This window comes from Acanthaster planci, linkage group LG09, assembly GCF_054643075.1.
Source record: "Acanthaster planci isolate LZ-2023a linkage group LG09, COTS_SCS, whole genome shotgun sequence".
Lineage (NCBI taxonomy): Eukaryota > Metazoa > Echinodermata > Asteroidea > Valvatida > Acanthasteridae > Acanthaster > Acanthaster planci.
Genome location: NC_141785.1, coordinates 20698199 through 20709792, shown reverse-complemented (window position 1 = coordinate 20709792; position 11594 = coordinate 20698199). Strand labels below are relative to the sequence as shown.

The window sequence follows — 11594 nt, the reverse complement described above, 5'->3', positions numbered from 1 at the left end:
GAAGGGTTTTTAAGGTAAGTACTTTTCGAGACACATGTATTAGGGGACGTACGTGGACTGCTTTCCGTCTCTAACTTGTTGCTCATACTCGTTGTTCGTGGGTCGGCCGCTCGAACGCCGGGAACAAACAACCGGTTATCGCAAGCAACATGCAACATGGCGGCGTCCGTATATACGTTATTCGAGAGTTAAGGTTTGGATGGGCTGAATTCTTTTCTATATAAACAGGAACATTCATTTCTGTGTTACGGAAAGAAATTAATGTTAATTTTGAAAAACTTCCCATTGTCTACATGGTCTATGGATTTGGGAGCCATCTTTCTACTTTTTGCAGCTGTTCAAGAATCAAAATCTCACGAGTTTTTCCGTGTGTTCCTGTAAAACCCTGACGAGGAGGTGGTGTGTGATCCTGTTCCGAGAACAGTGTTCTTAAGTCGTGTTCCTGCTGTTCGAGCGCGAGAACAAGAAACCTGTGTCAAGACCAGGCCGCCCGAACTCGACCTTGGAGTCGGGTTCGTGTGCACGGAGCCCAAATGTAAATTAGACTCACACTCTTTGTCATTTTGTGTGCGTTTTAGAATTTTATCGTAATCACTTACTTCTCTGATTATTGATGATAAAATGAATATGAACGCAACACGGTGTATCTTTTAAGTTCAGTACCTTCACACGCTGTATCAGCTCTACCACTCACTATTACTATTAACTCTAAGTCTAATTATTGACTCAAGCTCCTGCATCTTTGATCAGTGATTTCATTTCAAAATGAAATTTACATGAGTTTCAAATAACACAATTCAAGCTGTTGTGTTTAATTAAAATGTAAAAACATTTTATAGTAATTGATATTAGATGTTTGGTATAAATATTACAAACGGTTGCTGCTCTTTTGTTTGATGTTGCAATACAATGCCGAAGAATTTATAGCATTCAATCTTGAGGTAGTTAATACATTCCAAAAATATTCGTGGAGCAGGATAGTTATTTTAGCGAGTTTTGGAGCGGCAAACTCACACGAGAATAATTTGAAAAAAATCCAGAAAATTGCAGTTCCAAAATCGCGCTTACTTTAATTTACATTTATATTTGATGTTATTATTCAAAAAGAATTCCTAAAAGTCTGCTTGATGACAATCCTTTTGCATTTAGGGATGATTTGTGGAATATCGTGCCTCCGAGATAAACCTTTTAGAGCTAATTATCAAATCTATCAGATTTTAGAACTTGATGAATTAACCTTATATCTCACTCCTTCTTAAAATGGTCGCCTCTGCCAAAACGACACAGGCTCCGACAACAGAAATAGCAAACAGACACGTTGATCATGATAACCGAGGCCAGAACCAGACCAATGAAAAGGTAAACATCTAGGAGATTCCTCTGAACGTAATTGAGATCCATGACTGCTGGTCGTAAATGGTCGCCGCCAAACCTGGTGACGTGAAGGATCCAGCGAGCCACTTTGTCTGCCGGTCTGTCATCGTTCTGAAGGTCGCGCAGGATCTTAGAGACACGCTGTGCATTTTCGCGGAATCTGAAAATAAATCAATATGCTGCATCATTTTCATCGTACAAAATATCCACTTAGTGCGTTGACGAATCTGTAAATGGAAAGTTACTGTCAACACATAACATAAGCGCCATTTTGGTACCTATTAGACCCCTGCCCTCTCATAGCTGCCGGAAGTCAGAATGGACAGGTTTTATGTCGTCACCAAAAATTAAAGGATATGTCATTGTGATAAATTTTCTTAGAATCCTGAACGGAAACTGAAATCTTTTTGGAGTTAAGTGAATTGCGTTACAGGGCGCTGGTTCTTGCAATCAATTAATTTTAGCCGAATGTGCATATTATATAATATAATATATAATATTCATTACATCGTCGTGTAAATCAGGAAAAATGCTCGTTAATTGTGAAGCTGATTAAACTGAAAGAATTAGGGATATATTTTCACTTCTCCTAGTGACGAAAGGGCAGAGCAGCGAATCATCCCGATGACTATTCATGAACCGTGCATACCAAAGTGTTATTGTGAACTTCCCCGGCCGGTTTATCACCTGGGAAGGTAGAGTCCTAGCTGTAATCTTACCCAGGCTCGGTCATGACTCTGCAAATGGCCCGGCTCAAAGTCTCCGATTTGAGACCACTGATGTCCAACTTGAGACCGGCGCCTTGTGCCTCTACGCGGACCACGTTATCCATCTGGTCCTCCCAAAGTGGTATACCCACCATAGGCACACCTTCCCACATGGCTTCATACGTGCTGAAAGCACCACCATGGACGACGTACACACGGACATTGACGTGGTCTGTTGAAAAAACAAACGAGTATGGCGTGCAACTTTGATTGTACTCCGGCATAGAAATATCTGTATTAAAAATACAGATAACTAAAGCTTTGATAAAAAAAAATTATTTGATATAACACGATGTTCAAAAGCTGTCGAACTTCCTTGATCGCCTGGAATCCTGCTTCTGCGTAATTAAATTAACGTGTTTTAGATGGGATACGGTTGAGTAATATGTACAATAAAGGAGTCCCTTTAGGCCCACATACAATGAGTCGGGCACTCTTTTTAAGATAAGGTCATTTTCGTATTATACATTTACATCTGGGAACCAGACAAATGAGATGGTCTTATTATGTCCCGTGTACATCTAAAAGCTGGAAACGCTTTTATAGTGAGGGGGCCAGTCTATTTCAGTGTCATTTCAGCGGCGGTATGTTCCTACAAGCACGTGTGCGTGTATCATTTCTAGAGAAAAAGGATGGGGAAACATACTCGTCGCTGCACCACTTTTGGAGCGAGTCCCTGACCAGAAAACGTAGACTTGGGGAGGGGGGCTGACAGAGATATCTCTATTCCTAACAGAAATATCTCTGTTTCTAAGATATCTCATTCGGTGTGCATGGCTCGCAGTTTTCGGCAGTGCACATATGCGCAATTCTTCACGGTAACTTGGACGCATGAGGTATGCTCAGAATTTTGTAGGTAGGAATGGCGGATTTTAAAAGACTGGTTTTCTGGCACTTCGTCTCTTGTGAATGCTATTCGGCCGTGCTCGCCAGGGCATGTTACATGCAAGGTACACCGGCCAAAACAGTAAAACTGGCCTTGGGGCAGGACTAGTTCTAGAGTCGCGCTGCACCAAATAGAAAAAGAGCAATTCGGTCGACCCAATTAATTTTTGGTTTCAGATAGACAACTTAATACACTGGAGACTGAAGTTAAAAAGCAAACAAACGAACACAAGATCTTAGCAACAAGTAGGCATTGCGCAACACCTGTGTTTGTTTTCTGATCAACTGTGCCTTGTTCTTGAACCAAAATTACAAATTATGCTCTGACAAATTTTACTTTGCCTTGATAAAGTTAATTTGAAGGTGTAGGGGCTTCCTACAAAATCTATAGACAAGTCTCATTCACCGAACAGTTAGTGTCATCATCCAACCTAAATCGAGTTCCGCCTTAACACTAAACTTGAAATCAAGCCGTAAGTTCATCGTGTTTGTCGTCCATACGCTGCGTCATTTTACAATTTGTGCGAAGCCCATTCACTGTTGCCGGCGATCCATCCAGCATACCACACCGATTTTGCCCTTCCTCAGGGGCTGTTCAGTACCGGGTTACGGTGCACGTCGGCCCAGGACTCTTGTGCCTGCTGTTACAGAGCAACTGGCGCATGAATTAAATGTAGTTGTTTTTCCGATAATGTTTTTACTGTGTTCCAATCATTGTTTTTATTCTGAGTATATATCAATCTACCCCAAAGGCAATGGAATCGTCTAAAAGTTAAAAGTTTTAGCCAATCATTTGTTTGTCATTCCCGCGTAGACGTAATTCTGCCATTCGTTCGCGAAGTGGGAAAACTCCTTCCCGTCTTACGCAACGGTGTTTTGTTCAGGCCGTGGTAGTTGTCAAAACGCCCATCGTATTATTGTGAATCAAATCGATGAAAAATAGGTGGCATTGTACAATCGGACACAATTAGAATCTTTGGGTGCATGTTGGATTTTTCTTATGTGAGAGAGAGATAGAGAGTCAGAAGTCATTTTTGACTTGCTGGAGAAAGACAGAGGTTGGGAGAGTGACTGTGTGATGCAACACCGGTTTTGACTCCCTAGCATCAGAAATCTGAGCCAGCAGATTTAGCTTTGTTGTGGATCTGTTTTGACCACTTTGGAAAAGGGCGGGAAAATCTGTTTCCATGAGAATGAGGCAAACTATGGCCTATTAACGACACATGGCAACAGTTCAACTCCCAAGGCAGTTGTTCAGCAAATTACCGTAAGTGTTGTAAAAGCCTGCAGATGATAAAGTTTTGTCGTAATTGTAGTAGTAAGACTATTAAGCTGATCCTGGAGATCGAGGCTGATGATTTTGGAGAAGATCAGAAATTTACATGAAAATAAGGATAGTGATATACGATTTGTGGTAATTTGGAATTGTGGAGATCGAGATTGGCAAGGAAACAAATTGGAGCATGATTTCTTTAAAGCTGTTAAGGTGTTGGTTTTATATTTATTGCTGATGGCCTTATGTTGAGACTGGTCCCACTGACTCTACCAATGACTGCTAAGAAACGTAGACTGAACTTGCTCTACTTGACCGAGCTTTGGGCTGATCTACTGCAGTTTTGTTAGACGCCAGATTCAAGGCGCTAAAGAAACTTCAACAGATGCTGGACTGATTAATTTTGCGATTTTAATAATTTAAAGTGGTTATCTGATGGAACCTTTCATTTTCATGATTGATGTGATGATCCCAGAGTCACTTGATTGACTAATTGAGTCTTTATGACTTAATCACAGACCAGTAAATAATTAACAGTTCTGTAAGAAGATCACTTTCTAATACCATATCGAGCTCGTGTTGTAAATATTGGAATTCCAGAAGACCGTTTGATCTTGTTATTTATTTTGATTATCGATGCATCCTATAGGATCCGGGGTCGCCATTGCTAATTGTGAATAGCCAAATGTCGGAGTGGTGACTCCCGCCTAACGACTAGATCAACCTGAATCAGGATAGATATTCATGTTGCAACAACTGAACTGCATAATTCAAATATTTCCATGTAGAGCGCCAATAGTAGCTCACGCTAAAGAACAGACTCATTAATTTATTTATAGGGATGAGTACAATTGATTAGTGCCAGTTTCTTTCATATCTTGCATAAATATCCCTTTCAATGCGACGCTTAGAGGCAAAGTTTACAGAACTATATTCAAGAACAAATCTATTAAGTATCTTTTTCTGCTAAGAGAATCGATGCTTTTTGGCAATTCATCTTTTTCAGGATAACGTGAACACCCTCTTCAATGAAAAAGACTGTGGTTGTTGTTAATAAGGGGTTCAACTGCCCAATCAAAGTGGCCCTAAAATAAATATTCATATTCTTAGCCAATCAGAGTGCTCTGTCCAATTTTGGTAGCAAGCCCCATATGTTGTGCACAAAAGGGCTTGCAGATTGTTCAAGTGGGTATTTAATTGGGACCCGTCAGACGCACATATTGGGGAGCGAGGTTGTACTGACCGCTCCCGCGTGTTATCAAACTTCACGCTGAACCGCACCGCGTACGTATTACACGAGGAAGGGGGACTACACCCAGCCAATTACCGACTTGATTTAAGTTTACCTCAGCACTTGATTAATAAAGCCTTGAATCCATGCAAATTATGTTCAGTGCAATCTTTACATTTGCACAAATCTACAACTGTTCTCTTTGCGGAGCAGATTTCCCATTGAGTTGACTTTATTCAAAGCACGAAGGAGTTTGCTTTCCTGCATGTTGCGAGATGTACTCTGCGTTGGGGAGATGCTAAATTTAACAGTTGTAGCCTGTGACTCGGACCTACCAACTGACCCTGGCAATTAAGCTTTAAATTATTTTATAGAATTTTTCATAACGGGCAAAAAATTCCTCCGTGCTTTAAAGTGAATCGGCTCGGCACGGAGTTGCTGTATCAAAAATTTGTGTTCAAGAGTTCAAGGCATGAATGCAGCTCAACAAAACAAAACAAAACAGCCCCGTTAAGTGTGCACCCTTAGCCTGCACTACCGACTTTGCCACTTGTCAACCTGACAATTTCACCTGATACTCGAGGCCCTGCTGACAAATCATCCCCCGTATGTGAAAACACATCTCCGCTCACGATCATAATTGTTAAATCATCCGTGACTTTATATTCATTCATAAAAATTTCAAGCTAGTCTCCGAGATATCCATTTTCTTTTGACCTATAGAGGAACCGAGACGACGCATTCATGCATGAAACAATCCGAGCACAAAGCGCGCAATACGAGTGAACACACTAATTTCTTGTTTATATCTGTCGATTGTGGGACACGTCGAAGGGTCACTACTAATTTTCATATATTTGCATTTGGTTCGGCTTATGAAAACATCTGAGCAACGTCTGAAACCGAGTCCCTCCGATGTAGTTTCGAGCGCCTCCAAGTGTCGATCTTTCACCTGCTTGCACGCCTCATCGCTACTAATTGTTTCAGACGTCGACAATTGGCCGTACTTAATTTAAAATTTGCTTCTAATTTGGTTCGGTGTGACTCTAGAACGCCTGTCTGAAACGGGGTAAAGCCGGCCAAGCACATATTTATTCCCTTATTAAAAATATCTGTCTGTTCATAGTAGCGGTTGTCTAGGTGTATGTGGCGTTAGCCTGGGAGAAGTTAATCCCTGCTGGGCGGACTGTCTGCAGTGGAATGTGTTTGTAAACCCCATCACACAGGTAGGCCTACACTTTTAGCAGCAATTTTTGGCAAGAAAACTTACAGTTTAGCAGCGACTTGTAGGTTTTACGTACAAGCATATTTTTTTAGAAATGGTCCCCAAAAGCCACAGAGGAAGTTTTCAGAGTGAGTCCACTTCTCAAAATATTACCTAGTCCATAGTCGTGAACTGTGCCGAAATTCAGGCTTGTACGTAAACACCAACATTATTTCCACATATCTGCCTAACTATTATTTTTTTCTGATGTACAGAGTCTCTTTATCAATGCCTGCCACCATATATAAAGTAGTATAATGGCATCTTGAATCAAAGGTTTTGAAGATTCCCTGGTTCTACCAGAAATTACTGAAATACATGAGGATCAATATAAATACCCAGGATTTTCATCATTGGCAACCCTTTCGCAACCATGGTGTTGTTTCCTAGCCGGATTCCCGTCAGATTCTCATTTGACTTCCACAGCACGCGATAGGGGAGGGAAGCAAAAGCGTCTGCGAAGATTTGGCCTTGTTCCTGCCCAATTTTCCTCAAAAGGGAACTTAGGGCGAAGAACACCACCCCATCTGGTGCTGTATCCAGGAACTTGGCAACATCCTCGTCCATCTGGAAAGTCTGACAAAGAAAAAGTACCATCGTCACCATCACAATTCTGACGTTGCATGCGCATAGGCGTGGATATCATAATAGCCCAAGGTTTTATCGCTTCGATCGTGACCTTGTCCATTTTAGCTATTGACTCTTAAATTCAGTTGACCTGTCGATGTTTGGGGTTAAATTTGGCTCTGATAAGATTGGTCATTTTACCATTCTAACTTGGGCATATAACGTCAGGCATCAAACCAGATCCCTAACCATTTTAAGTTAGATACAATACATAATGATGGAGATGTTCTTTTGGCTTTTATTTGGATTAACCCTAAAGACCCTTGACGCATTCTTAAAGATCGTGCCCAGTCCTCAGAATTATTTAATTCCATTGATGTCTTGGAAATTGTTTCAACTCCATTATTATTTTTTGGAAATCAATTGACTTTCTTGCAATCAATCACTTTTTGCTGAGACAGGTAGATCAATATGTTAACTTCTGCTAGTGATGCCCTCACTGCACCGGCCGACATATGCAGTGACAGTTGAAACAATACGGTTATGATATATTACTTATTGAAATGTTATATTTATGGTGAATGTTCTAATAACCAAGTTTCCGATGTTCAATGGATTGATCCTAGAAGAGTTCAACCTACCAACCCTTGTGATTTAAAAGAAAACTGCGCATTTTATGAAGAAATTCCCCCATTGAATATCTAGTAAGCTAACGACTCCATTCCCTCCGTGTTCCCCGAAAAAGTCCGATTTCTTTAAAGGTGTCCTAGAGTCAGACATAGCAACTACTGAATCAATTTATTGTTCGCTCTATTTCGTCCCGCAAAGTTCAACCACTTTTCATTTTAATGGAGTGTATTTATATAAATTTTGGCTTAACGAGTGTCACAAGAGAGGTTTAGAAAGTTGCCGATGGTCACCTACCATTTGATTGGAGTTCAGTCCGGCATGGTAGAGGACATACTTTATATTGGGCTGCAAAGGTCGAGGAAATTCCAGTCCGAAGCTCCCGTGCATGAAATACAGCAAAGCTTGTTTGTATGACTCTAGGGTGCTGATCTCCGGTTTGATGTTATACTTGTCCTTCAACTTATCATATCTAACGAAGTCAGCGTTGTCAACTTGAGAATGCACGATGTTGAAGTAGAAGTGACCTAGGACGTTTTTGAGTCGCTGAAGGAATGTCATTCTGTCAGTAAGTCCCATGACACGCTCTGGTATATAAGACGGATCGACAGGCAATCCAGTCCTGGGTGCAAACAGAATGATTGGACTGTTAACAGGCAGTCTAGCTTTTGTCTGCGTTATGAAATATTTGATCTCTCCAGTGCCAACGTAGCAACGTAGTTTAGCTCAGCCTAAAACGCATCGGGTATTTAATCTCTTTGATATCTTTCTTGCCCGTTACCACCCCGCCATTTTTTTCAGAATGTGGCTGAACCCACTGAGCTTCTACACTACAATGTGTCGATAGAGCTGGGTATGCCCAACATTGGTTATCCCGCAGAATTTAATAATAAAAATTTATAAAATTGCGAGTACTGGGTTGTTTACTGCCTTTTTAAAATCTTTACTTTAGTGTCATGGTTCCTCTAATAATTTCTGTTTCTGACAATCCTGACTGACTTTCCTCTGTTCAACTGATTTCGTTCTTTTCCTTCTTTCCTCTCATTATTTCTTCTTGGAAGTCATCAGTTTTCTCTTACTATGGTCCCTTATCCCTTATTTCATTTTACACGCACCGTTACGTTTGTCCTTGTTCTTTTTAGGCATGCCTAGATTTGTTAAAGTTGCCACCTGTAAAATTGCAGGTTGGGACGTGGATGAATCAGTCTAGTCGAACTCTCGATCCATTAGGCAAGTGTTCATACAGTAGGAGAATCTTAGACACTTGGTGGCGGTAAACTGACTTGTCCTTTTTTTGTGGTTTTGTTTTTGTCTTGTTTTGTTTTTCTTTTGTTTTTTTTTTTTTTTTGGTTTGTTTCATTACACAACTGTCTTGGGATACACCAAGTATTTTCCTATGGGAAAATGGTTTTATTACCAGTCTTGAGAGGAGAATAGTCTTCACACCTCGTAAAAGCTTAACCTGTCGAAATGTTGGACTTACCCAGAGTCACAATTATAGCCTTTAAGAAAAAGGGAAAAAAAGAGATTTTGCGACGGACCCATATTGATTTTTTGAGCATGTGCATAATTGGCTAAAATATGACGTAAACAACGTTGCATTGGTAACGTGGGACCAGTATGTTTACCGTCACCAAATCTCAAAAGTCTCTCATAAAGACCACGCACAATAAAGCACTTCATGCTTCATTACTCTTGGACAAGTACATTATTTCTTATTCCTACATAACTTTGCCCTCCCTCCTTCCCCGCCCTCTGATTTTGTAGATGACTTTTCAAACAATGAGGGGTTTTTTGTTTGTTTTTAGCTACTTCGTATACACTCTTTTGACATTGTCCCGTTTCCGAGAATGCGTCTATTTCTTCTGAGACATTTGTTTTTATAGTTATTATTTTCTACAGCGGGACGTGAAGTAGTTAATCTTTCTGGTGCCAACATACAACACTGACATTAAATGACATTTCAGCAGAAATACTGGTATTTAAAGTTAACATGCATTAATGTTAAAAAAAATGATAAAGTTTTGAAAGAAACGTACCATCTTGCATGTTTTGTAGGAATCGCAAAGAAGACAGAGTTCAGGACGAATGGGATGTCTAAAGCCTGCGCCAACATCGGGCTGCAAGGTAAGTAGTCATCTCCAACAAGCATGTCAAATTTTTCTTCTTGCAAACGTTTCATGGTTGCTGAATCGGAGAACAGGTCGTCACATTCTCGCAGACACATGTCTTTGATTTTCATCTTGTCACGCATGTCTTTTTCTAATAACCATCGGTAACCAAGGAAATTCAACTGCCCTGCCAGGCCTGCTGCAGTCATATTGCCATTCAAGCTATCCCTGTCTTGTTTGGTAACGGACGAGTTGAAGACGACCACAGACAAGTCAGCATCTTTTTGCACTAAACTTGTAGGATTTGAGCTGCTCACTACGGAGACAACGTGATGACCTTGGCGGGCTAATGCTCGCCCTGACTCGACAAGGTTGATGTAGTGGCTTCCTGCGGCAATAGAAGCGAAATACAGGAATTTGTACTTTTCCCCGCCCTTTGTATTCCCCGCATCGCTGCTGCAAGCTGGCAAAGCGAACGAGGAGAACAAAATCGAAAGAAATAAAAATAAAAGCGACATCGTAAGCGATTAATCCGTCTGAGAAATGAAGAAAAGAAAACGCAGGTGAAATGCACAAAATTATTTATCAAACTGGACTTGATAAACTATTATCACATGTGCTCTTGGCTGACCTTCCAATAATAGCCGTTATCAATTGGTGTATTTATTTTTATATAGGTTTTATCTATCTGAAATATTTATACAGGGTCACATTGTTCAGTATCAACCTTATCAGAATGGCCAGTTTCAAATTCTATTTTACAAATAAAAACCCCAAAAAGAAACAAACTAAAAGGTGCCAAAAGCGATATCCATTCAAACACCCATCAAATAAACTAAATGCATGAGACAAAGTGACCCACGGGATAAGATTCATTGCGAAACAAATGTTTTAATTTGTTTTGACATATCTTTCCGGAAGTCGAGGAAACTGTTCTACGGTTTGGGTCTAGCAAAATTCGATGAGCCTTTAGCAAGCTTTGGTGCAGGAATGGGGGTAATATAAATTAACTGGAGCAGACGTCCAAGTAAATGTTGAATTTTCATTAGAGATTATAATTGTTCGCAAATATTTGGCAGACTTAGAAGTGCTGACGGCTCAAGAGAATACGCTACTATAATATCCTGGTGTGAAATTAAGCGCTGGAAGTGACTTTCTCCCTGCAAAATTAGTGTTTCCGTAAAATAAAAGGTCATGTATGAAACCAGAATAGATCTTTCTTCAGCATTGTCTCTAGTGATTGGGCTACAATTACCTTGAAACTTTGTACCGGTAGGCTTACAAAAGGGGACATTATATTGATGATAAACTGAACTGGAATACCAACACCGACAAAATGTGTGGGAAGGCTACGTATCCGCTGTAATTGACTTGTACTGTTCTTAGTGTCAGTCAGAACTGAGGACCGTGGGTAGAACAATATTGTGTGGATCAAGAGTTGCAGGCAGAATTGTCGAGGGTTGTCCGAAGATCACCGTCTAGGGAGGTGGTAAAA

The 11594-nt window shown here is 40.5% G+C and overlaps 1 protein-coding gene across 1 annotated transcript; it reads right to left on the bottom strand.

Annotated features, from left to right (window-relative positions):
• Positions 1-554: 554 nt before the first annotated feature.
• Positions 555-10696, bottom strand: LOC110990695 (UDP-glucuronosyltransferase 2B33-like). The gene is made up of 5 exons (XM_087141603.1): positions 10028-10696; positions 8286-8610; positions 7133-7370; positions 2094-2313; positions 555-1534 (listed from the first exon to the last, which is right to left on the bottom strand). The coding sequence occupies exons 1-5, from the start codon at positions 10615-10617 to the stop codon at positions 1246-1248; spliced, it is 1662 nt and encodes a 553-aa protein (XP_086997729.1). The 5' UTR covers positions 10618-10696; the 3' UTR covers positions 555-1245.
• Between the last annotated feature and the right edge of the window lie 898 nt (positions 10697-11594).